The sequence below is a fragment of the Marmota marmota genome, unplaced genomic scaffold, assembly GCF_001458135.2.
Source record: "Marmota marmota marmota unplaced genomic scaffold, marMar, whole genome shotgun sequence".
NCBI classification, from domain to species: Eukaryota; Metazoa; Chordata; class Mammalia; order Rodentia; family Sciuridae; genus Marmota; species Marmota marmota.
In genome coordinates this window covers 10,738,257-10,764,182 of record NW_026000108.1, presented here as the reverse complement: position 1 = coordinate 10,764,182, position 25,926 = coordinate 10,738,257, and the positions used below count along the sequence as shown (strand labels likewise).

At 35.6% G+C, this 25,926-nt stretch overlaps 2 protein-coding genes across 12 annotated transcripts in view; one reads left to right on the top strand and one right to left on the bottom strand.

Annotated features, from left to right (window-relative positions):
* Fbxl5 (F-box and leucine rich repeat protein 5) overlaps positions 1-5,835 on the top strand; it is a 32,480-nt gene extending 26,645 nt beyond the window's left edge. Inside the window, exon 10 of the mRNA XM_015481969.2 lies at positions 5,047-5,835. Coding sequence (XP_015337455.1) covers positions 5,047-5,123 — 77 coding nt within the window. The 3' untranslated portion in view covers positions 5,124-5,835. The remainder of the gene's footprint in view (positions 1-5,046) is intronic.
* Positions 5,836-8,706: 2,871 nt separating this feature from the next.
* Positions 8,707-25,926, bottom strand: part of Cc2d2a (coiled-coil and C2 domain containing 2A) — a 99,100-nt gene continuing 81,880 nt past the window's right edge. For 6 of the 11 annotated variants that reach the window (XM_048784209.1, XM_048784210.1, XM_048784213.1 and 3 more), the window contains 7 exons: positions 21,932-22,021; positions 20,586-20,699; positions 18,617-18,751; positions 14,478-14,600; positions 13,049-13,107; positions 10,235-10,412; positions 8,707-9,032 (listed from right to left, as the gene is read on the bottom strand). In XM_048784209.1, coding sequence (XP_048640166.1) covers positions 8,844-9,032; positions 10,235-10,412; positions 13,049-13,107; positions 14,478-14,600; positions 18,617-18,751; positions 20,586-20,699; positions 21,932-22,021 — 888 coding nt within the window. In that variant the 3' untranslated portion in view covers positions 8,707-8,843. Of the gene's footprint in view, positions 9,033-10,234; positions 10,413-13,048; positions 13,108-14,477; positions 14,601-18,616; positions 18,752-20,585; positions 20,700-21,931; positions 22,022-25,926 lie in introns of those variants that run through there. The other 5 variants (XM_048784211.1, XM_048784214.1, XM_048784217.1 and 2 more) reach the window with 5 other exon arrangements.

The following is a 25,926-nucleotide window of genomic DNA, read 5'->3' as shown; positions in this document are numbered from 1 at the left end:
ACATTGGTTTGCAGGATATGGAGTTCTTGATATTTAGCATTAAGTTGGAGCATATCTTTGCTCTCTTTTGCTTTAGTATACAATCAAGAAGCAGTGAAAATGATGTTATTTTTGTTGCAGGTTGCTAAGCCTATAAAAGCAGAGTATGTTGATGTGACGAAGCAGTTACCTTTGTGGACAAAAAGGGGTTGAGAAGGGATTTTTTTTTTTTTTTTTTTTTAATATAAACAAAGTTATGTCATTGAAGCTTCAATGTACTTTCTACTTATAGGGCATATTATCAAAATAATCAGTAAGCAGTTATTTCTTGTAAGAAAAACACTTTATTCAGGAGTTAGGAATAAATCTCACAACCTTATTTGTTACATTTATTTTTGGCTATATAAATGTTTGGAGTTGTGAAGTATTAGGTTTCAGTTAATTTTTATTATCTGCCTTTTTGTGTTTATGCCTTTTTAAACTTCTTGAAATAATTTAAATGATAGGATGTATTTAATGCTTAAAGTCTTCTGTATTGTGTCAATATTCTTTTTATCTTAATTTGTTTTGAATATATAACTACTATAGTGTTCCAAAGTAGCTGCTATATTCTTTCTGTTCAGTGAAAAAAATTTTATAAATGGTTGGTAATTTTTTCAACAAATGATTGACTTTGGAAGATAAGAAAGGAAATGGTAGTGCTTGAATTGTTCAGATTTAAATTTTCTTTTATGACTTGTTAAAGCGTGACTTGTGAGAAATGGAAATCTAGCTCACAGGGTGACTAGAAAGTATTGGAATTGTATTCATTTTGCAAGATGTCTTGACACAGTGTCTTTTAAAACAGCTCAGCTTATACAGTAATTATTTTAGTAAATGCAGGAGGGGAGCTTTTTATTTACTATTTCTGAAAGCAGCCAGTATGTTTTAAGATATAGTGTTATAGAATAACACGAAAACATTTAGGTGACAGATCATATTTTAAATATTTGAAAGTAACTTTTAACCAAAATTGTATTTTGTTAAAATCTGTAAGTAGCTAAAAGAATATTGATAAACATTATTCATATCAGTAAGTGATAATTAAAGCAGAATGGTCTGTTTCCTAAGCACTAGCACTAGCAAATTTTGAAGATCATTATTAGATATTCAAGCAATAACTACTCTACCAAAATTAAAAGTACTGCTATAAGATGAAAATTTCAGTTCTTCCAGTGATTCTTCATGGCTTTTAAATCTGTTAATTGGTTTGAATTTAAATGATTCTTAGCCATAACACCTACAAAATTCTTTGTCTTTTAAGAAGTGTTAATTGGAATGGCATAATTTAGAGCTCTGAAGAACATTTGAAAAATGATAGCAAATAGACTTATACTGATTCACATTTCAATGTATGTATAGTTTATGAATTAAGATAGAGTAGCTCATAGTTCTGGAGGTGATACAGTTTCAGATGATTTGCTTTCTTACATTTCTAATTTAAGTTAAAGAGGAATTAAAGGTAAGTGAAGGTAAGTGCAGATGTATAGCATAAGTTATAGTACTTAAAACCTAGGAAAGATAAATCCATTCTCTAGTAAAAATTTTGGGAAATAATAGCTACCTTCATCTAATATTTAAAATGTTTTCTTCCAAAAGTTATTCTTTGCCACACATTTTAAATTTTACTTGATACATAATCATTAAATAATGTTATTCTTTATGTAGTTTAGCCCTATATATTATAACCATTTGGATTTTCTCCTACAAAGAGGTTGGAAATTTGCCCTGGATGAGTCAGATATTTAAAGGGAACTCTCATTAGAATTGTTAATATCTCTCAAGTATAGTTAGCTGTCTACCTGAGGTACTTGGCAATTCAGTGTATCCTAGTTATATTTCTTTTTGATGCTGCCTTACTTTTTCTGTTGTCCATGTGTTTTCTTTTCTCATCAGTCCTTCTGTGATGCTTGTTATATTAACCTTGCTCACAGTTGCCTTGCTTTGGGAATTGCTATTCTTCCCTGTTTTCTACAGTTTGAGACTAGATTTTAAACAGAGGTGTCTTCACTTTTACTTTGATCTTCACAATAAAATGCTTTGGAAAATACTATTACTTTCATGGATCATTAGGATCAGATATCAATAACTGCTCTGTTAATGACCTTATGATGCTTTTGTAATTATGAGGCATTTAACATGTTAGTGATTATGTACCTATAGGATTACCGAGATAGAGCCTCCTTTTACATTTGAAAACACCAGTATATTAATTTCCTCTCTTTATCATTTAGAATTTCACTGAAATATATTCTAGTACATATAGTAAGGAATTGATGCATTTTATATCATTATCAGCAAGAATTTTGTGATGAGCTGACATCACAATTGTGTTGGCATTTCACTTAATCCAGGGCACAGATTTTTATGTTTACATTATTCTTCCTTTTCCCCCCACCATGCCTTAGACTTTGAGGGCAGAGTGACCCAGATAGACAGGGTGGAAACTGAGGATGCTAGGCCCTTGTATCTTTGGGATAGGGTGGTACAGCTCTCTAGTGTCTGGATAGGCATGAGTCTCTAGGAGAATAGTTTTCTTGGTCCATTGCCCCCATGGAGGCTCCTGTTTACATTTTTTCCTTGAAACTTTGCTTCCAGCCATTGTTTCTGATTTTTCCACTGTTGGATTCAGTATGAAATTTCCTTCTTTAACTTTCTGCCATTTAAAAAAAGGGGGGGACATAGATAAGTGCAGCCGACAATACCTATAGTCCTACCTGTTTGGGACGCTGAAGTTGGAGGCTTTCTTGAGCTGAGGAGTTTGGGGCCAATCTGATCAACATAGAAAGAGCCAGTCTCTTTTAAAAATGTAGACATTTTGAAGAATTTTTGGGTGTTTTAGCTTGGAAAATTGAGTCTTATTGTCTCATATTTCTCCCTTAAAAGCTGAGGATAGAATTATATACTGATAAACTCATAGCCAGATATAATTTAGCAAAAACCAGCAATTAAAAATTTGTGTACAGACTAAGTGTCAAGGCAGGGAGATGGTAAGTGAGGCAGGGCTTAGATCTTGGAGAAAGGTACTAGATGGTTGGTAGGCAAAGCTATAACCATAGAAAGGTTGAGCAAAGACAAAGAAATATGGGGGTCTGGGTGATGCATGGTAGGTAAAGCTGAAACATATTCAAAGGGAAAACTGGCCAAAGACTGACAGTGAGTGAAGAGTTTCAAACTATAACATTCCTTGATGGGGCATTTCTAGTAAATACTAATGTGTACTAAAAAAAATTATCTTGACTTTGTGGTTAAGATGGCTTCACAATGTACCTTATTTTCAGAGAGAATAATATTAACAAAAAATGCTTTGTAAATTTTAAATATTTGACACATTTAACTTTCAAAAGTGAAGATTTTTATTTTGAAGAAATAAAAATGACTTGTAGTGATCTAATTTTATACTTAAAGTAACTGTGGAATAATTTAAAATATATAAACAGAGTACTATAATGATTCTAAATGTACCGTTAGCTTCAGCAGTTATAAAACCATGGCAAGCCTTTTTTCATCTGTACCATTACTTATTCCCATATGTGCTTCCCCTGTTAATTTGAAACTAATCCTAGACATCATGTCAATATTAAAATTAAGTATAAATATTTAAAAATAAGTGAAGTCATAAGCTGTTGCTATCCTACACAGATGTGTACAAGTTCACTATTTCTTAAAGGTACATTTTGAAACTTATTCCATAGTGAAATGTGTGAACATTACACTTTAGTGACTATATATCCCTTTTCTTTTGTGTATGCCTCTTTGGAATGGAAGGAGAAGTTATATATGTTCAGTTGCAAGGAATTACTTTATTATAGTAGTATTAGCATAGTATTCTTGTTGAAATCTACTTAAGAAAACAAAACAGTACAAATTTAAAATACATTTCTAGGGGCTGATATTGTAGCTCAGTGGTAGAGTGCTTGCCTCGAGTATGTGAGGCACTGGACTTGATTCTCAGCACTGCATATAAATGAAAAATAAAGGTCCATCAACAACTAAAATAAATAAAATTTAAAGAATACATTTCTAAGTTAAGCTAGGTATCACTCCAGCATTTTATAATTTTTCACTTACAATCCATTTGCTATGTTCCAATGTAAAGTTATATTTCATGTACTTTTTTCATTTTTTGATCTTTATAGTATCATTATAAATATTTTGGTTGTCATAATGGCTACATAAAGAACTAATTAATTGTTTTTTGTTCATGGTGCAGACATCCTGAAAGACTTCAATATAGTTGAAATAACTCTTCCACATTTGCCTGCCTTTATGAAACCTGTCATTTATACAGAGTGCTTTACATTTGAATATGTGCTGTGAAACTTTTTTGTTATTTTCTAATTCTCAGCTAGGTTCCTTAATGGATCTTTTATCTAATGTCTGGGTATCATAGTGTGACTGGGATAATTATCCACAAATATTTTATTACTCTTCTTTGTAAATGAATCACAGTTTTTTATTATGTTTAGGTGTTTGTTTACTCATTATATACTCAAATTTTGGAAAATAATTTAATCCTAACATGATTTTTTTCTTGCTACAAATGTTAAATAAAAATATGAAAAACATATTAAGTCTATGTCTCTCTAGTATATTTTGTTTTAAACTTGGAATATGATACTCATTGCTCAATACTGGATTCTTTAGCTGACTTTTTACATAAAGATGAGGTTGTTTTTGCCTTAATTACATTTCTAGGAAAGATGTTCAGAATATAAGAATATGTCTTTAAATGAGCCTGGCAGTTTTATTTCTAGAGATTGTCTCCTTTTCTTCTTGGGTTTTTATTTTGTAAGATTGTTGCCAAAGAATTATTTCTTTACCTTCCCCAATTTGCCTTTTAGACCATGAAAGAAAAGTCAAGTTGCTATTGGCAATTTTTTTCTGAATAAGATTTTTCTGTATAAGATTTACTTCTGTGATATCAGTGTACTGCTAGGAGAACAAACTTCTTAGCTACTTCATAAGAAAAACTATTATATGATCTCTAAGAAATTCCTCCTTTCACATTTCTCTGTTTTCATACAGGTCCTCATGCTGACACCGCCAGTGGATGCCAGAACTTGCAGTGTGGTTTTCGAGCCTGCTGCCGCTCTGGCGAATGACCCTTGACTTCTGACCTTTGTCTACTTCATTTAGCTGAGCAGGCTTCCTTTCATGCACTTTACTTATAGCACATTTCTTGTGTTAACCATCCCTTTTGATTGTGTCTTGTTTTGGCCCCGTTTGTCACAACTTCAGAAATCTTAATTTCAGTGAATTGTACAGTGTTTCTCTTGCAAAATACATTTTTGTTTTAGAAAGGGGTTAGGTTTTTTCATAAGGGTGAGAGCAGTCTTATTTAATTTCTTTTAAATGGAATGCTTTGAAAAGAATGTTACTAATGCTATGCCATTTAAAGTATTTTTTAGGTTATTTTGAGTTTTAAAGTCACTGGGGTTATCGCTTCATAGAAACACTGTACTAAGCTCTGCAGATCTTTTCAGATACACATTTCTGAAATTTTATTTTCAAAGACCACACTTTTTGGAAATGAATCTCTCTTCTGTAACATTTTTGTTTATTTGAACAATTATCCGAGGGCCAATTCAAACATACCCACATAGGAGATTCTTTAAGGTTGTAGAATAAATTGGCTTTTTGGTGTTAGCTCAGTGAGCTAGAAGAGCACCAGCCTATTTGTATTTGCTTTCTTCCAAGACCCCTGGTTCCCACTGCTGCCCATATATTGTCAAATTTGGGAGGGATTTTTAAAAATTCCACAATCGTTTAAAGAAATGTATAAATAAAATCTACTTTGAGGATTTTACCAAGTAATATCTTTTGTGTTGTGATTTTATTTTAGATCTCAATCCAGATTAATGTTAGTATAAAATAGTATTAAATATAGTATTAAATATTTTGTCTTTTGTGTTTCATGATCCTGACAATTTTATAGACACTGAGTATTATTGACTTGAATTTTCTTTTTGAAATGAGTCATTCAGTAGTCAAAATTTGAATCTATGTTTTTATCTTAATTGCTTTTTGTAAAAAGATTGTGAAAGTGAGACCTACCATTCAGAAAGGCATATATTAGGTCCATTTTATGTCATCCTTGTTTAATTTTATGTCATGAAGAAGAAAAGAGTGCCATGCCACTTTTTTTTTTTTTTTTTTAAGTAAAACTGGGAAGAAGAAAAGAAGTAATCATAGTCAGGATCTTTGTGGCCTTTGGCATTTTTAGTTGGGAGTAGGACAAATACACACTACAGAAAGGCAGATTTCACTTTACACTCAGAAAAAAAAAAAAACTCTTTGTGCTGTCTAAAGATGAAGAAAAAAATCTTCTGTTGAGTATAATAAGAATTTACAGGTGCTTTTTAATTCAACTAACACTTGAAGGAAACAAAGGAAAGTTTTATTTTGTAAGGTTGATGGTTTCGTAGTTACTGTATTTTTATTTCCCTGGGTATTAATAATGTTTATTTGAAAAGTTGGCATCAGGGACTGTTTTGAGAAGACAAACTGAGAAATCTTCTGGAGTGAGTCTCATCTTGCCCAATACTTCATCTTCTATATTTACACGGGTTGAATGATAAAATTGAACATCTGCAAGGATTCTCCTGAGTCATCAAGGAAGGGCTTGGGTTTATCTCTTGTGTAATCAGACAACAATATTTTTGAGGGAAATTTTTTGATAATCTTTATGGGGAAAAAGTCATGGTTAAATGATGTTTCAGAACTTGGCTTAAATGTTATCTTTGATAAATTAATTAACTTTGAGCTGCTAGTTTCCCAGGGATTCTAAGTAATTCACATGCTTCATTTTTGCTTTGTTTTATGCTGCTTGATGTTAACAAACCATTTTGGTTATCTTGAGCCAAACTGGTTTCAATATGTCAACATACTCTCTGATCAAATCTAACTCTTTCTACCACTTCTTCCCCACACAGTTGCATGGGGCCATAGTTGAATCTGCATTTAATTTTTATACATTATCCTGTTTTTCATTATTAACTGAAGTGGATATTTCATGTTTGGTGAAACACTGTATACTTGGTTCAAACTTGTCTTAGATTTTGTGATCTCAGAAGAAAATGCAACAGTTATGTGAAGGACCTTGTGGCACCTGACAGTTAGTAGGTGCTTAATGCCCGGCAGCGTGCTAAGTGCTCTTTGTGCACTAACCTGTGCAGTCTTTACACATGCTGTGGAGTGGATAATGTCATTATTCCCATCTTACATATGGAGAAAGTAAACTAACCTGCCCAAGGAACCCAGCTAACAAATGGCAGAACTAGGGTTTATCCATACTTTCTGCTCTTTACTGGTATGCCATTCTGTCTCTGTATTGTTTTATTGTTAGCTGTTATAGTCAGTCATGGAACTGTCCCCTGAAGAATTCATATTAGAGATAGCAAAGCTATGTCAACATACAATTACAGTATAGCTTGATAGAGGATCACTGATAAAGCCAAGTTGAAAGTTGTTCCTTAACTTTGTCCCCCTCTGTCTTTATGGATTTATTTATTTATTTTTTTAAAAGTGAGAGCTATATAAATAGTTCTCAACTGGAGGCCATTTGTCTCAGAGGATGTAGAGGCCATTTCAGGATTTTTTTTTTTTTATTATTACTTGGCTGAGGGAAGGGCTCCAACTGGCATCTGGTAGGTGGAGGCCAGTGATACTGATAATGTCTTACAGTCACAGCTTCTATAACAAATGGTTACGTGGCCCTGAAAGTCAGTGCTGTTGTCAAGAATCCTGCTTTACATATTTCTATTTTGTTTCCAGCAACATTAAGTTCTTTTAATGGATTAATTTTATATGAATGTGTTTGCCTTCATGTGGGCTGGTATAACAGAAAACTATGGACTGGGTGGCTCACACAACATACATTTATTTCTTAGTTCTGGAGGCTGGGATCCTCCAAGATCTGTGAGGCCAAGCAGATACTATGTTGTTGTGGACAATTTTTTTTATTGTAGAAAGTCATCTTTTTGTATCTTCACATGGCAGAGAGAAAGAAGAAAAAGAGGATAGAGAGCAAGCCCTTTCCCATCTCTTCTTTAAAAAAGAGCGCTAAAGCCATCATAAAGGCTCTGCCCTCATGCCCAATTATCTCCTAGAGACTTCACTCCAAATACCCTTCCCTTATGGATTAGGGTTCCTAACATGAATTGCAGCAGGGTACACACAAGTCCACAGCAATATCTGAGGGTTTTGTTCTTTGTTTTGAGATGCTGGGCATCCAACCCTGAACCTTGCTCATGCTAAAGCAAGTGCTCTACCATTAAACCCCAGTGTACGTTTTATTTTAAATAACTATCTTTTTAATGAATATTTATATTACTCCTACCCCCAGTACTGTCTTGTTTCAGTGAGTATAAATGTGTAAATGTGTACATGTGTGTTCCTGCTCAGTACTTCTATAGGGTAACATGGAGTATTTAACATTAAAAAATACTGATAGTACTGATAGTGTATAGTTGTTACTTATTCCCCCAGAAAAGTGGTGAAGTATTGTTTTTCTGGGTCTTAAAAATATGGTTGACATTCTGTTGGACAGACAAAGGAGAAGCATTTTCCAAACAGAAGATAAGCAAGTACAAAAAGCACAGGACGAGACCATAGTGTACCCTCCTGTGGGTAATCTCATTTGAATTTAAGGTCACAGTGGTAAAAATAGACTACTAGTGAAAACGCTTATTTTTACACAGATAATAAGTTTATTTCATTATTTGAAAATAATATTTTATTCCTCTGGTATGATCAATGTAATGAAAAATGTTCTCATATGCTAATTATAAGTTTTACATGATGCAGAATTCTCAATGAAAAAATTACCTGTTGCGTATAAGGGAGGCAACGTAGATCCAAACAGACAAAACATTTTTGGGATATGGGTGGATATATACAGCTAAAGCAAACTCAACATTAGGAACATCTATATTATGTACTCCAGTGCTGTACACAGCTTCAATTAAAGGCTTCACTTCAGAATAGGGCATATGAAGGGGAAATCCAGAGAACTGAGATAGAAAAGACAAACAAGAACATTTGTAGTTAGTGATGTTTGAAGATTTCAGTGTTTTCCCCCCATGTATTTCTTAATACAGTAAGTTTTGTGGGTCATGATGTCATTTGGACAGTTTTTCTGTTCAGCTGTATGTTAACAATACAGAAAACAGGGAGGGAGTGCTTAATACCTGTTGTTGTTTATAGTATATTAGCGTATAAGATACCTGTTAGTCACCCATTCTTGCCCATTCCTTTCCCTCTTGGTAATTGTTCCTAGTTTGCATAGTAATCCATGCAATTCCTAGACCTAGGTTAGTCAGTGCACTTCAGTCTCATCCCAAAGATTAATCTAGGGGAATGGGCATGAGATCAAAGTGAGCCTTGGGAAACATGCTAGAAATAGTGGTACAGAGATGCTCTCACCCTGAACAGCATGTACAGGTATTTTCAGGTGTGTGACCTCACAGCTGTTAAGTTTAACTTAATTAAGCCAGTAAATTTTCTGTTTGACCCTGTTTAGATTTTGTTAAGTTCGAATAACACATTCTGCCTGAGAACCTGTCCTTAGTCCTGAGTTTTACTCAGTGACTAATCCACTTTGACCTTCACACTGTTTACCCAACAAAGTTATCTTAGTTTTGTAACTGCCTTACAGGTTTTGTTATCCAGCTATAGATAGGCAATAAATTGGCAGTAAAGGAATAATAATACTATACTATACTATAGACAACAACAGGTATTAAGCACTCCCTCCCTGTTTTCTATATTGTTAACATATAGCTGAACAGAAAAACTGTCCAAATGACATAATGACCCACATATTATCTGTTAATAAGAACGTAGCAGGGAAAAGTAATCAGTGTAAAATCATGTCCTTTATAAAACTGATCTAGAGTATTTTCACCTTTATGCACATTTGAATATAATATTTAGCCAGATGTTTTTATTTAATATTCATGATGTATTTCATAAGTATTTTTCATACATCCCTGTTATAAAAAAATATGGTCTTGTAATGTTACAGAGGCATTTTGTTACTTATTTAATTACTGAGGTTTAAAACTTTTAAATTACATATTTTAGTCTATGCTACTTTATATATGTACTTGGAGAAGCAATATAGCTATTTTGATTTTATAAACCCATTATTGGGTTAATTTCTGATATGAAATTGGGAATCCACGGGGTAAGTTGACAAGCCATTTGTGCTTACCCTGTAGTCTCCTAACTGTTTCAGTAGTTCTGCTCTGTGGTCATCTTCTACATCTTCTCCTTGACTTCTTTCTAACAAAGGCAAGAAGTGGCGCAGTGTGGAGGTACAGTACCTATTCCACCTCGTAAGATGGCGTGGCCTCCAGTCCATGATTTTTTCTTTTAGTATTTTTTCAATCCTGTTTATAAAAAATAAATTTTATTTTTTGGTGACTTGTTTTTTTTTTTTTTAACGTAATGTGTGTGATTATGTAACTTTTTGTGTGTGGTGGTGTTCACTAGATGTAGTTTGTAACTTGTGGGCTAATCCCTGGGATTTAAAGTTTAACACAGGAGATCCTTGTCCATACAGACTATGTATTGTTGGGCTGGGAAATGGACCTATAAATAGAAAGCATATTATATCCTAAGGGCCAGAACAGATGCTTGAAAATAGCTGAATGGAAGCTATCTAAATACAATACATGGTTTTACACTGATTAATATGTCTTCCTCTTTACTGCCTATTGATAATGCCATGTGTTCATTATCTATAGCTGGATAAAAAACTTGTAAGGCAGTTACATAACTAAGACAGATAACTTTGTTGGATAAACAGTGTGAAGGCCAAAGTGGATTAGTCACTGAGTAAAACTCAGGACTAAGAACATGTTCTCAGGCAGAATGTGTTGAGTTCAAATGACTAATTAATTGTATTGGTTTATACAGCAGATAAATTAGACTCAGACATAAGGGAGCTTATGTTTAAAACTTCAAATATTTGTAAGGCTGTTAATGTTAATGCCTCATATTGATTATCATATTGATTTTATCCGCAGTAACTGTTATTCATGATAGATTTTTTTTGAAATTGCCTTAAAACTGCCTCAAAGTACAAGCATTATTGCAACTAAATTTTTATTATGTTTGCAACTTTATTTTATTGGAGGTGCTGGGGACCAAACTCAGGACCTTGCACATGCTAGACAAAGTGTTCTACCACTGAGCTATACCTTCACCCCATTTGATATATGTATGAGAGTATATGCGCGCGTGTGTATATATATAAAACAATATGTTATGTATAATACATATTATAACAATATAACAACCTAATATCTAATAACTATATATTATATATAATATATAAACCATAATAACATGATAGTAAGCCATACACACATACACACACATAAAGTGCAGACATTTTTAATGTGTATATTGAATCCATAAGATGCTTAAACAGAATGAAGGAAAATGGCTACCACTTATTGAGCCATTATTTACCAGGTATGGTGGTAAGTGCTTTTTATACATTTTTATGGAATCCCAGCAATAACCCTGTGAAGTAGGGGATAGTGTCATCTATTCATGGGGGGGATGTTTTTGAAGTAAGATGAGAGCTTAGGTTCAAATTGAAACAAGGCTGATTTTTAAGGCCTCCCGTACATCTTCTAACCAAATGCAGACTTGGAGTTCTAGCTACTACTTCCCATTGCTCAGGAGTTGCTGAGAGCCAAGGCCAAGTCTGTATGGCCCCTGGCATTTTGCCAACAGTATTGATTGACAGGCGAGGCATTACTATCTGCCTCTGCCGCAACTTTTGAGTTCTCGCACTATTTTGGAGTTCTCGTGGGGATTTCCGGGGATTCCCCGAGAGTTCCCATTGGTTGGGGAAGTGCAGGAGGAGGGATTTCCGAGAGAGATATTGCCGGCTGGGGGTTTTCCTGGAGAAGCCTCGTGGCGTTCGGGAGGATTCCCCGGGAGCTGTGTGAAGTGTTTTCCTGCAGTTTAAAAATAAAGTTTGTTCCTGCTTCAGTGGCTCGTGATTTGTGCCCAGCCAGACTGCGGCAAGGAGTCATAGAATAACTTTTTTTTTTTGGCACTGAACAAATTTTGTTTTGGGTTCAGTTTGGTCTGAGTTCAGGTATGGATGAATTACTAAGCACTTTGATTTTTTTTTGTGTAACTATTTTTACAGTTGTCAATGGATCTTTATTTTAATTAATTAATTAATTAATATATGGTGCTGAGAATTGAACCCAGCACCTCACACATGCTAGGATAGTGCTCTACTACTGAGCTACAACCCCAGCCCCCAGCACTTTGATATTGGGACTAATCAGCAGTATAATGAAGCTATTAGAAGAAGCAGGTAGGAGATTAGTGGTTCTAGATGGGGATCCCAAATAAGGTTTTATAGAGAAACTGGGAGTAAATTATTGTTTTCTAGTAATAATATTTTAAAAGGAGTCTCATTTAATCTTGTGTAACTTAACATGCTCTTCACATCACTTGTATCTAATGGAAATGGCACACAGAAACCTCTGACCCCTTTAACACTTAATGAATACGTGGTCTACTCTGAACTTTGGTTTCTGCATTTATAAAACTGGGAGAATACATTCTATTTTACAAGGTGAATGGAATTATAGAGACTCTTATAAGCTCTTACTGACCTTGTCCATGGATCAGGGTCATAAACTAGCTGAAGTTCCACAAGCCACTAACTGGACCAAGAGGCATATTTAAGCTGAGGATTATGATATGTCTCAACAAGACCCATAATAACATGATATTATTATGTTAATACCTGAGGTAAGGTCTTTGGAGAACTATGTGTTACTGGTATTCACTTTTGTTTCACACAATGCTGATGCTAAAACCTGATTTTGAGCCAGGGATTTAAAGATCACGTGTACACTTGGTATCTGTAAACATGAATTAAAGTTTAATTGCCCTAATTATTTCATATTGCTCCAGGCTGAGAGTTGTTAAAGTTTGGTATTACACTTCTAGTGGCAGATTACATGTGAATTTAGGAACATTATGTTACCTGTCTTGGAGCTCAGCTGCTGCTGCTTTGTCGGTGCGTTGATAAATCAGCTCTTCAGGCTATAAGAGAGTTCAGAAATGGGAGAAATCACCTACACTAAGTTTAATAAGTGTACTTTCCTTTTCTAAATTTACAACTTTATTTTTTTTTTAATAATGAAATTTCAGATATGAATGTCTTACTGGATAAAGAGAATAGTATAAGGGATCCCAATGGGCCTATGATCCACCTTAGTAATTAAAGTGCTCTGAAGTTCCTTCTTAATTTCATTCTATTCTTTCTCATAACAGAAGTAACTGACCTGCATTTGTCTTTTAACATTCCTGCATTCAACAGATACTGAGTACCTACTGTTGCCAGGCACTTTCCCAGGTCATGGGAAAACAGGGATATAGCCATGAATAAAAATCTGTCTTAATGGTACTTACATTGTAATAAATGAAATGGGCAAATTAATAGTATGTGTTTGTGATTTAACTGTAGACACAAGTACTCCTAATCAACATATTATGTTGTTTTGCATGTTTTCTGAACTTCAATAATTTATGAATATTGCTTTTTCTTTCAGTGTATTAGGGATAATGGCAAACATATTTAGAGTGCTTAATAAGATTCATTAATGTTGACTGATTTAATTACTACAAAATATTCTATAATGTACTATAATTTCTCTTTTATCATTCTAGTTCTTAAACTATTTTAAACCCTGTTGCTATGAAAAATCTCATTTCACTTTCTGACTTATGGGAGGATTTCTCTAGGGCAAAGTTTTTTAATTTTTTCCAAAGATTTGTGCCACAGTAAAAATACTTATGTTTTACCTCACAAACCTAGTAATGCATAACATATCTAGCTATCAAATGAAACAAAAGTTTTAGTGAACAATGCTCATGCTAACCACTTACAGGCCAGCACTCTCTTGAGTAAATGAGCCTTTTAGTAGACTGGACCTGCAATTTGACTTCACATTTCATTGGCATAGTTGTGAAATCAATCTAGTAAATTGAGACCAGTACTTAAAAAAATTAAGTCGAATATATTTTGTCGTGCTTTGTGTCGTGGGGCTTTTTATATCATAACTTTTTCTTACACATGTCTAAAATGTATTTACTAGTTGTCTCATATATGTAAACGTGTGTTTCTTAGTGTGAATTTGGCTCAAATAGTCTGTAAAGTAAATTCTGTTCTAAATACCTAGGAATAAAATTGAGGGCCAAGAAGAACCTAGTTATCTTGGTATAATGATTTCATATCCCTTAATCTCCTGTCCATAAGTCTGTTTTTTTTTGGTAGTTGTAGATGGACAGAATGCGGTTATTTGTTTTTCTGTGGTGCTAAGGATTGAACCCAGTGCCTCCCACAAGTTAGGCAAGCACTCTGCCACTGAGCTACAGCCCTAGCCTCATAAGTCTTAATAAAAGAATAATACCTGAACACTGGAAAGGCCAGGATATGGAAGGCTTCTTGAAAAAAAAGATTTCCACAGCTTGGGCTTGGTGACATCAAAATTTATCCTTAGTGGAGAATCATATTGTTGAATATTAAACCAAATCTAAAAAAGACAATTACATGAGCATATAGGTCAGCAGATACATATGTTCACGCCCATGCATGTATGTGTGTATGATTACAGAGGGGCAGCAGAGACACCAGGTGTTCCACAGGCTGCCCCTTTTGTCATTTTGTGATTTAAAAATTGTACCCATTTTACAATCAGGGCTTCACAGTTATCATTGGCCATTTTTCACTTTTTTTTTTTTTTAATATCTGAAGTTGTTGATTATAGGTCTGGTAAAATAAGGTAGTTCCTGATGGTAAGAAATGTGAACACTTTTAGAACACAGACTAGACTTTCCTGACAGTGCCCTTTCTGGAAAGCCTCCTAAATGAGTTGTTTGGCCACTTCTTTGTTTCCATGCCACTCATAGTTTCTGAGATGACACTTGTCATGTTGAGGCAGTGTAGCATACTGGTTGGGGAGCAAGGTCACTTGTGTTGGAATTTTGCTTGCAACATTTACAACTGTGTGACCTTGGATGGTTTATGTAACTTCTGTGTGTCACAGGTTACTCCTCCATAAAAGTGGGATAAAAATAGTAATAATCTCAGAAGGTTGAGCGGTTTCAATAAGTTAATTCATCTGCACCTCTTACAACAATGCCTGGTATGCAGTAAGTGCTCAATAGTTGTTAGCTCTTTTATTATTTATCATTGTTTCTGATTGCCTATCTATTCATCCATGTCTTCACCACACTTATTGCCTGAGGACATTATTCACTATAATACCTTTAGCATCTAGCAGAGCTCCTAGCATGTAGTCATAGTATTAAGTGATTGCATGAGTGGTCAGTTTGTTCATGCAATGTATTTAAGTATTTAATTCAATGTTCACTCAACATATTTAACCAGTACCTGCTTAGTCATGGGGGTTAGAGTAGTGAATGATCTCTACCCTCATGGGTCTAAGGGGATGTTACAGCAAACAAATAAAAAAGTAATACCTGGGGTACCACATGACAGTGAGGTGGAAGAGTGATCCCTAGTCCCATTGTCATATCCTTTTTCATGTTACTGTTAAGATCCTTCCACTGTAAGGGACAAAACAGCCTTCCCTGCCCCTTGACTTTTGACCAGTAGACTGGAATGGAAGTGTCAGTCTACATTTAAAAGGCTTTGTGTGTAAACAGGCAGGTTTCAGAAAAAGAAATTCAAATAAATGTTTATCAGTATGTAAAAATAAAAAAGGCTTTGTGTGTTCCTGCTTGCCCATTTGTGCCTCTTCCCAAGTTCCAGATTAAGCACATGAAGCAGAGCTGTTCCCTGCTACTCAGAGGTCTGCAGTGAGAAGCCGAGCTGCCTAGCCTTCCCTCCATTAACACAGCCCTTGCAGCTGACTCACAGACCCATGAGAATAAATGTTTGAAGCTATTTAGGTTGGGAATGTGTTTTTGTTGTTATCAATGTGGCAATAACTATGAAGGCTTTGGAGAAACAAACAGGCAGGAACATGAACTTTTAATGTGGACAGGGAAGTTCTCCCTACAAAAGTGACCTTCAATCAGAAATACAAAAATAAAAAAAAGAGGGAAAAATTTACAAAGATATCTAATAAGGGGAGGGTGGTCATTTATATGGGGAAAACAGCAGGCAATGTGTGCTCGATGTGTTTGATGGAGAACAAAGTGACTGTCAAGGAGTGAGCAAGGTGGAGAAAGCAGATGAGGATAAGAGCAGTGGGAATTAAAAGGCTATGCCTGGGAGGAGAGTGGGCTTGAGGCTGGAACCTAAGAGGGACATTTACTTTTTACATGGGACCCAGAATACTTGTATTTAGATTTCTCTCAGGATCACACCTATTGTTTTACATATAGCATCATAGTTAATAATAATAGGTGTACTCCTGGGAAAAATCTAAATATGGAAACTTTATGGTCTTTTATTTATTTTAGGAGTGAGAAAAAAAGCCAATGGGGGGGGGTGGGGGGGGGGAGGAAGCTTTTGCAAAAAAAATGAAAAACATTAGTCCTTTATCAACAAAACCAAGGAGGGGAACATGATTTTTTTTTGAAGAAGGGATTAGCTGTGTTACATATTTGGAAAAGGAGAGAAGAGTGAGGAATGAGGATAAGCCATTGGATTTATTTATTAGCAAGACAATGGTACTTGTTGAGTTTAATTTTTGTAGTAATATCAGGAAAGAGGAGCTAGATTATGGTGGGTTAAGGTCTGAATACTGACAAAGGGAAGAGGAGTTATAACTAGTATTTGAAGAATTCTAGAAGGAAAGGAAAGGCAGGCAGTAGCAGTTCAGAGTGCATTCAGGTTGGAAAAAGCATAATTTAGAATTGTTGGACTCTGAAGCAAATAGATAGGTAGACAGGCAAAAACATCTAGAGGGAAGTTGAGTCAATTGGGAGAGCCAGGTCCTGGAGTAGGAATGGTGGAAAGGGGAGAAGCTTAATTCTTAGAAAAGGAGTGAAGGAGAGAAAGGACTGATCATCCAAAGAGGTTGTGTGGTGGGGTAGAGAGCAGGTGAGGTTTGAGAGTGCCAGGCCATTGCAGCCACAACATGTCCTCCACTGGGAACAGTCAGGCTTAGAGCAGGGTTAGGACAGCTGCCACTGGGGTGCACATCATGAGCCCCTGTCACTGCCTTTAGGAGAATTAGGCAACCATACAGTAATTGTCTTGAGAGCTAACAATAGTTTTGAAAGAAAAAAAAAAGTTCTTCAAAGGATTTTTCAATGCCTATTGACCCTGTTTGATTATTAATAACCTTGATACCCCAAACCTAGAAGGAGTTTAGCAGATCACTTATGATTATGACAAAGACTTTGATTAAAAGTAATAATTAACATAGTGCTCCACAGTACTATTTTCACATTTGTAATAATGTGAAATATAATTAATAGGAGTAGCCATTTGCTGGACACCATAAAAGGCAGGTACTTTGATGGGCGCTTGGCATATATTACCTCTAATTTAGCTGTAGCCTTAAAAGTAAACAAGTTTTCTTCAAAGTAGGGTACACACTCCAGAGAATGGGAAGAAAATATTAGATCTTCTATTTTTTTATGTTTATTTTTAAAGTGCTTTTTGTGTAATATAAAATATTGATACACATGTAAATATATATAATTTATAAATAAAAACACATGTATTGGAGTTATCTGCACACTTTTTACTGACAGATACACAAAGTTCAGAGAGCAGTGAGTACATGATGAGTATAAACACAATCAACCAACAATAGGTGCATTGTTAGTATGCGACAGGTGTTCCACATCAGTTATCTCATACACTTCCCACAACCACTCTATTGTCACTTTCTACTTAGAAGCAATGACCCCACTATCACCTCTGTTTTATCAATGAAGACACAGTTTGTGAGAGATTAAGAAATTTCCCAAGCTCACACAACTAGTAAATGATAAGAGTTTCAACTCGGGCAGTCTGACCCCTTAACTCATATTTGTAAACACTGCTTTACACAGTACCCTTCATAATAAAATCACCCACCCCACCCCACCCCACCCATGACAGAATCATTTCTACAGTAGTACCTGGGCATCTCCCTTTAAAAAAGAAAAAGGGAGTTGGGGTATAGCTCAGTGGTGGAGCACTTGCCTAGCCTGTGTGAGGCCCTAGGTTAAATCCCCTGTTCTGCAAAGAAAGAAGAAAGGGAGGGAGAGAAAGTAACCCATTCTTCTTAGGAGATAAGTTATCTTTATTTAGTTTTTAAATGGGTTAGGCATTGTACGTGCTATTTTAGAACAGAAAACTGAAGATAGAACCAGGGCAGAAACTCAGGTTCTCTGAATCTAAATCCCATATTTTAAAATTTCATTCTGCTTCTCTGCAGGTGAGGTGAAAAGTTTTATTTAGGACCGTTTAGATGACTACTTCTGCCACTGTTCTTGCCACCACATTTTTTCAGTTGTGTGTGTGTGTGTGTGTGTATTTATATAATGTTTTTGGATATATAGGATATTTAAATCAATTGATCAATTTTAAGAAAAGAAATCAACAATCAACCAACCATGTTTAAAAGGAAATGGCATTACTCACATTATCAGGACCAATTAAACAGCCCACACTTTTCAGAGGACAGAACGTATCAAATTGTCCATGAAAATGTCCACTGCAAGGATTCCATATTAAATAATGATTTTGTTCCCAAGTTAGCACATAGGCAGTTGGACCCTGAAGGGAAATATCCATTAAAAACAGTTTCCAATTAATGATGTAAGTAAAGTCAATAGTAATTTGCATAGATGTTTCATTATTTTAGTTGAACCTCTAATTTTTAAAATCCCATGGTGAATGGAAAACATTAATTTGAAGTTCTGAGTTGTACTGACTTTAAAAATGAAATAAACTTTTTGGGGAAGTTTTTTGTGTCTGATATTAGTATAGTGACCAAATAAAGACAATAGTCACCCAACCAGAATATTTTACAATTGGTTGACGAATGACCTATCATTAGTGGAAATAAGCAGTCATTGGCATTTCTTGTTAGAGTCAGTAAAATTGCCATTTTTCTTGATGCCAGGCATCAAGAAAGCTGATTATGTTTGAATACTATTTTGAATAAAGTAAGGTATTTGATTCATATTTGTAATTAGGTACATGCATAGAAGATTTGAAAGGTCTTATAGTTTAAATCTTTCCTGTCCTCCAAAAGCTCACGTACTTAAGGTTTGGTCCCCAGTGCAGCAGTGTTCAGAGGTGGGGCCTTGGAAGATGATGAGATCCTGAGGGCTTTGATCTTATGAATGGATCCTTCATCTGTGGCTTTGGAGGGAGGGGGTTTATCACCAAAGCGCTCTCTGTTTGCTTCTGGCCACCATGAGGTGAGTAGCTCTGCTCCACCACTCACTCCCTATCATAATGTCCTGCCTCATCACAGGCCCAACATAGAGCAAAACCTCTAAAATCATGAGCCAGAATACATTTTTCCCCCTTGTAAGCTGATTATCTCAGCTATTTTGTCACCGTGATGGAAGGCTTACTGGCGTAAAATGATATCTACAAAACTGTTAAAGTGACTATACTTGGAGGAGAGTGGGCTTAGGGTTGGAGCCTGAAGAGGGACTTTTACTTTTTGCCCACAATACTTGTGTATTGGTAGATTCTTTTATTACAATGATTTATTTATTTATTGCTTATGCATGATTTCACTTTACAATATGCTTATTTATAATAGCCTTCAAGTTGTGAAGTGACTTGCTTAGGGTCACTTGGCTAATGAGGTGTAGACATGGAACCTTGAACACAGGTCTTATGCTTCTGAGCTTACTCTTCTTTCCCTTGAGCTAGCCAGCAACTCTTGCTATCTAATTCTCAGGGATTCCTAGAGCGTCCTTGTACCTGACCTCTATGGCCTCTTTTTGAAATATTCTTTGGGTAATCTGCTTCAACCCATGTGAAATTTCTATCCTTGGATCCACAAGTACCCATCATTGCCCAAATTTGGGGGATATTTCCTGTGGCCAAAATTCAGATAGTCACTATGTCTGCAATTTCATAAAAATAGCAATGCTAACATCAAGATATAGCTGTCAACATTCTTTTCTTTGCTCCTGGGTTATCTGGCTTGTCCCCATTGCCTGCCAAGTTAGCATATATCTCATAGAAGCAGTGGGCATGAAAGGAGAGATTTCTCGCCTCACCACACTGCTTTGAATCCTTTTCCCTCCTTAGGGTGCAGAACATGCGATTCCTAAAGGAATCAGAATGCTCAGGAATGTGGACAGGGAAAGCTTATAATAAAAGGACTGTTAAATGAGGACTTTGGATGGTAAAAGTTCTGGGCTTGCTTAAAAAAAAAAAAAAAAAAACAATTAGAAGTACTTTGTAGGGTCGCTAGTACCTTGTTAAACCATTTCATATGTTACCAATGGTAGTTAAGGTATCTCTGGGCTACTTTCTGAGAAACTGAGAGAATTATTATGAAAACAAGTTCTAGCCATGATCTGAACATTTAAGTGGGTTAGACAAACACACTCTTCTGCTGAAGCCAGCCTAAGTGTCTTACCTCAGGAATAGCATTGCCCATCACCAGCCAGGCCTTCTTACCCAGGAACAGAAAGTAATTACATAGCAACACTGCATGTTCTTCCTCATCTCCTGCCAGGAGATCAAGAAATTGCTGACAAAAAAGAAAAAAAAAATGTTGTATTGACTGACTGCTTCATTCTGGATTGGCCATGCAGATTTTAGTAAGTCATAGTTGAAATTAGTTTCTTAAAGCATGAGACTTGTTTTTAAAATCTTTCCCAAAATGTTGACCCTGTGTTGATAATCTTTAAAACAGCAAAAACACTTCTGGTGAACATGACGTTTTCTTTAACACTGATGCTTTCAATGTGGATTTCAAGAATTAACACCCAGTGTGATTGGGGTGGGGTAGGGAAATCACTAATTTCAAAGTTTTAGTTTTCATATATAAATGAAAGTTCACTATGTGCTAAGTGATTTTTAAAGTATATTTTATGCATGAATTTATTTCATCCTAGATTAACTTTTTAAGGAAAGTATTCTTGTTTCCAAGTTTTTGCAGAGGAGGAAGTAGAGGCACAGATCAATAAAGCAATCCCCAGGCAGTGGTATGGCCAGTCTGCCTCTAGGGTACATGAACTATTCTAGTCTTCACATAGCTTCTTATAGATCCCTCAAGGTTATAGAATTTTATTTCTAAAATTATCAAAGCTTATGTTGCCAAAATATACTGGGGAACAAAAACTATAAAGTGTACTTGATTTCTTCAACGTAGTACTATCCTTCAAAGGAAGCTGTATAATACTCTGTAATGCAAAAAGTGCAACATGAGACTCAGAAACAGAATGAGTATCTGTGATGTTTGTTTTGTACTACCTAAGATTCCTTTGAAAATTTATGCACCACACATCAATTGTAAATTCCATGAAAGTGGAGATTTTGCTCACATTTAGGCCTTAGTATAGTGCCTGGTATGTGGCAGGTGACTGTCCTAAATAAATAATGATATGACATGCCTTAAGTCCATGAATTAATGAATATACCATTTCCAATTATAATATAGAGTGCAATTTTGATTTTTTTAAGACTCGGCTAAGTCTTCATATACTTCAGTATATGAAGGTAATAATACTAGATGGACAATTCAGCATTAAGACATCTGAAGTGTCATTTTTTTATTCTTTCTTTTTTTAACTTAGGAACTTTGGGATAATTGAACCAGGAAGAGAAATACTTCAGAATTTTAGTTAATATGGTCAAATAGATTTTATTTTTGATGGCAAATGAATGTTCCAGTTGAAGATGACTTGCAAGCCATTTAGAGAGATTCAGCTAAGTTAGCTCAAGTTAGTAAACCTCTCCCTGAGAGGGAGAGCAACTTACATCAGAGGTGCTCCAGAGGTCACAGATACTGGCAAATGAAACAGTGTCGGGCAAGAAAGGAATCAAGGACACGTATCGAGCTACCAGTTCCTGTAGACACAAGATCAGCTTTAAAAAACTGTTTCCAAAAAAATAGAAAGCATCAAACCCTACCACATTTCTTTTTTCTTTTTTTAAGTTGTAGTTGGGACACAATATCTTTATTTGTTTATTCATTTTTTTATGTGGTGCTGAGGATTGAACCCAGGGCTTCACATGTGCTAGGCAAGTGCTTTACCACAACCCCAGCCCCCTCCCTATCGCATTTCTTAAAGTAAGTTTCGTATTTCACAAACAGTGATGCTCATTATGAAACTGCTATTGTATTACTTTAATCCTCACCAGACATCCTATGCAGAAGGTTATGGCTATTATTTATCTTTCACAGATGAAGAAACTGGCTTCTGTGTTCCTTTGAAGTGTCCTGGTCTTTTTTTTTTTTTTCCTCCCTCTCCACTTCTTCACTTTCAGGTATAACAGGACTTTCCCGGTCATGGTGTACTTTCCCGGTCATGGTGTACTTTCCTTAGCCCAGTCTTAAAGGCAGCATTTCTCCAAGGAGTCTGGTTCACTTCTGAGGGGATGGTGTTTAAGAACCAAGATATGGACATCCTTGTATTTATAATTCATATTTTAAAAATTTTTAACGAGGTTATCATGCCATGTTTATTGGCCTATCCATGTTTCTACTTGTTTGAATTTTTGCACATTTTTATACTGATATGTAAGAGGATTTTTTTTGGCTTTTATTCTGTGTCTGTCCCTTTCTGTATTATATTTGTTGTAAATATCATCTCCTGATTTGTGGCTTGATTTTTCGTTTTATTTATGGTGTCTTTGGATAAACTCAAGTTCTCAATCCAACCCCACCACTGAGAATTGAACCCAGGGCTTTCCACATGCTAGGCAAGTACTCTGTCACTAAGCTGCATCCTCAGCCCCTCAAGTTCTCAATTTTAATGTGGTTACATTTTTCTTTTTCTTTTTGACTTGTACTTATTTCTGTCATACATTATTCCTATCATCTTATTCTGTATTTTTACTTTCCATACTTTTTCTGATTCTTTTTCCCCTCCAACTCTCTTCACCCCGTTTCATTCTCTTTCTTGCTAGTTTAGAAGTTAAATACACCCTTATCATTTATTCAGGGGCTAATCTAGAAATTTCAATATGTATATTTAAATGAAATTCTAAAGTTAGCATCTTTGCCTTTATTTTGAAGAATATCAAGGGCATTAAAATACTCTCATCAGCCCTGTCCTGACACATTCACACTTTTTTCATGATTTTTGTTGTACCTATTTTTCACCCACATTGCTATTATTATGGCTTGTAAGACAGTGTGTGTGGGCTGTGGGTGCAGCTCATGGGTAGAGAGCCCTTGCCTGGCATGCACAAGGACCTGGGGTCACACACACACACACACACACACACACACACACCCCACATGACAATGTTGTAGATTCACTCACAAGTTTCCCATTTCTTCACCAAGAATTGTGTGTCCTATTTAGGATTTTCCTTTCAGTCCATATGTTTTGTGATTCCTTTAGTAAGAATCTTTTGGTTGTGATTCTCACAACACTTGTGTGAAGGTCAGTTTCCCTGACTATCAACTACTAGTTTGACAAAAGGCTATTTTGTAAGCCTTGTCAAGAGTCTTCTTTTCTGGTTCATTGTGCAACTAACAAGTCTGTTATTCCAATCATTTTTCTTCTGTAGATAATCTATGTTTTCTAACTGCTTTTAAGATTATCTTAATCTTTATGTTCTGCCTAGATTTTGATTTCTTTTTATTTATCCTGCTTAGGATTTACTGGACTTCCTGAATCAGAGGATTGTCTTGGAAACTCCTGGCTTAGACTATTTGAGTATCATCTTACTCCATTTTACACAGTTTGGACCTCCTTCTGCATGTCCCCTGCCTCTAAGCATTCTTTTCTATCTTCCTATGCCTGTGTGTATTCCAAGTAACTTGTTTGTATGTGCATTCTAGTTCACTAACTCTGTATTTAATGTTCCACTGAATCTGTTTAATTTCTAATTATAACTATTGTATTTTTCATTACTGCTTGTGAGAACCTTAAATTAATGAGTGAATTAATCCCTGATGGGATTAATTGAGTGGCAACTGGAGGCAGGTGCGGTGTGGCTGGAGGAGGTGGGCATTGGGGGCGTGGCTTTGGGGTATATATTTGCACTTGGGGAGAGGAGTTTCTCTCTGCTTCCTGGTCAGCACATGAGCTGCTTCCCTCCACTACACTCTTCTGCCATGATGTTTTGCCTCACCTTTATTCCTCCTAGGAATGGAGGCGGATGTATGTGGATTGAGACCTCTGAAATTGTGAGTTCCCAAACAAACTTATCCTCCTCTAAAGTTGCTCTGGTTGAGTCTTTTAGACACAGCAGTGAAAAAGCTAACTAAAAACAATATTTATTTTACATCCTGTACTGATAAATCTGTCTACAGTCTTTGTGGCCAGATTTGTCGGCTTATTGTTTATGCTAAGTCTTTTTAAAAAATATTTATTTATTTATTTAGTTATAGTTGGATACAATACCTTTATTTTATTTATTTATTATGTGGTGCTGAGGATTGAACCCAGGATCTCACATGTGCTAGGGAAGTGCTCTACCACTGAGCCATAACCCCAGCCCTGTTTATGCTAATTCTTAACCTTCTTTATGGTGACTTATTTCTTCATTGAGATGAAATGACTTTCTTCTAGAAGGATTTGTATTTGCTTTTGACGGGGATCTGGGATTGTTACCAAAAGTGAATACTTTCAACTAAATTTTTAGTTGAAGTTTTTTTGGGTCCTACAGACAATATAAACTCTAATCCCACATGTGAGTAAATACAGGTTAACGATTCGGAGTTCTCCGGAAAGACTCTTTTTGGCGGGGAGGGATGCTGGGAATGAACCCAGGGGGGAAAAAAACTCTTTATTTCTCTTTCATCCAGAGGCAAAGCTAGGCAGCTGGATTCCTTCTCAGGGCAGGGACTTCCCACTTTATCCATTAAGGCCATTACCCTCACTCATCTCCACCTGAGTCTCTAAGCTTCCAGCCTGCTCGAAGTCTCCCATCTCCCACAGCCTGCGGCTCACTGAAACTCAGCTCTAGTTGTCAGGAAGGACAGCAGACACTATTTCAAGCCCTCGCCCTTGTAGAATATTTCATTCTTGTTTCTTGTCTCTGTATTTCTCACCGCTCCCCCGCCCCCTTCACTTTACTTCTGTTTCAGCCATGATTTTTAAAATATTTGAAACATTTAATGTATTATCACTTGTAAATGTTCTCTACTGGGAGAAATATTCTGTACATTACTCTGCTAGACAGAATAGAAGTCCTTATTATGGTTTCCAATAAAAATTACTTGAAGAAATGACATGTAGAACACAAGTTTTTTTTTTAAATATATCTACATCTGCAAAAAAAAATCTTATTTCTAAATCTTTATGTGAATGACTGTTAGCAGCAGTCACTCCCTACGCTGCCCATTCTCCAAAAACATTATGGGTTACTCATGTAAATGTCCTGTTTAACATATGGCTTCTGGTTCATGAGTTTGTGATGGGCGTGGTGCTTTGAAGTCAGCAAATAGAATGGGTATATTTAACGATCCAGTGTGTGGGTCCTTTGGAGTGATGACCTAAGTGCTGAAAATGCTTAAATTGTTGAAATAATTTTTTTTTTTTGCTTAATTTTAATCAACAATTCTTCTAGCTGTAAGCATAGTACCAAATAGTTATTTTAGTATAATAGAAAGTACGTGAGTTCTAAAGCTAGAGGCCTTCTGGGTCATAACCTAAGTTACATGTTTACATAAGACATTTTGAAAAATGCAAAATTACCTTCTCATATGTTAAATATGCACCACCTAATATAATGCCAGGGACTTAGTAAACACTCAAGTTATTAATTGAAAGAATGAATTAAGGATTATTTATTGT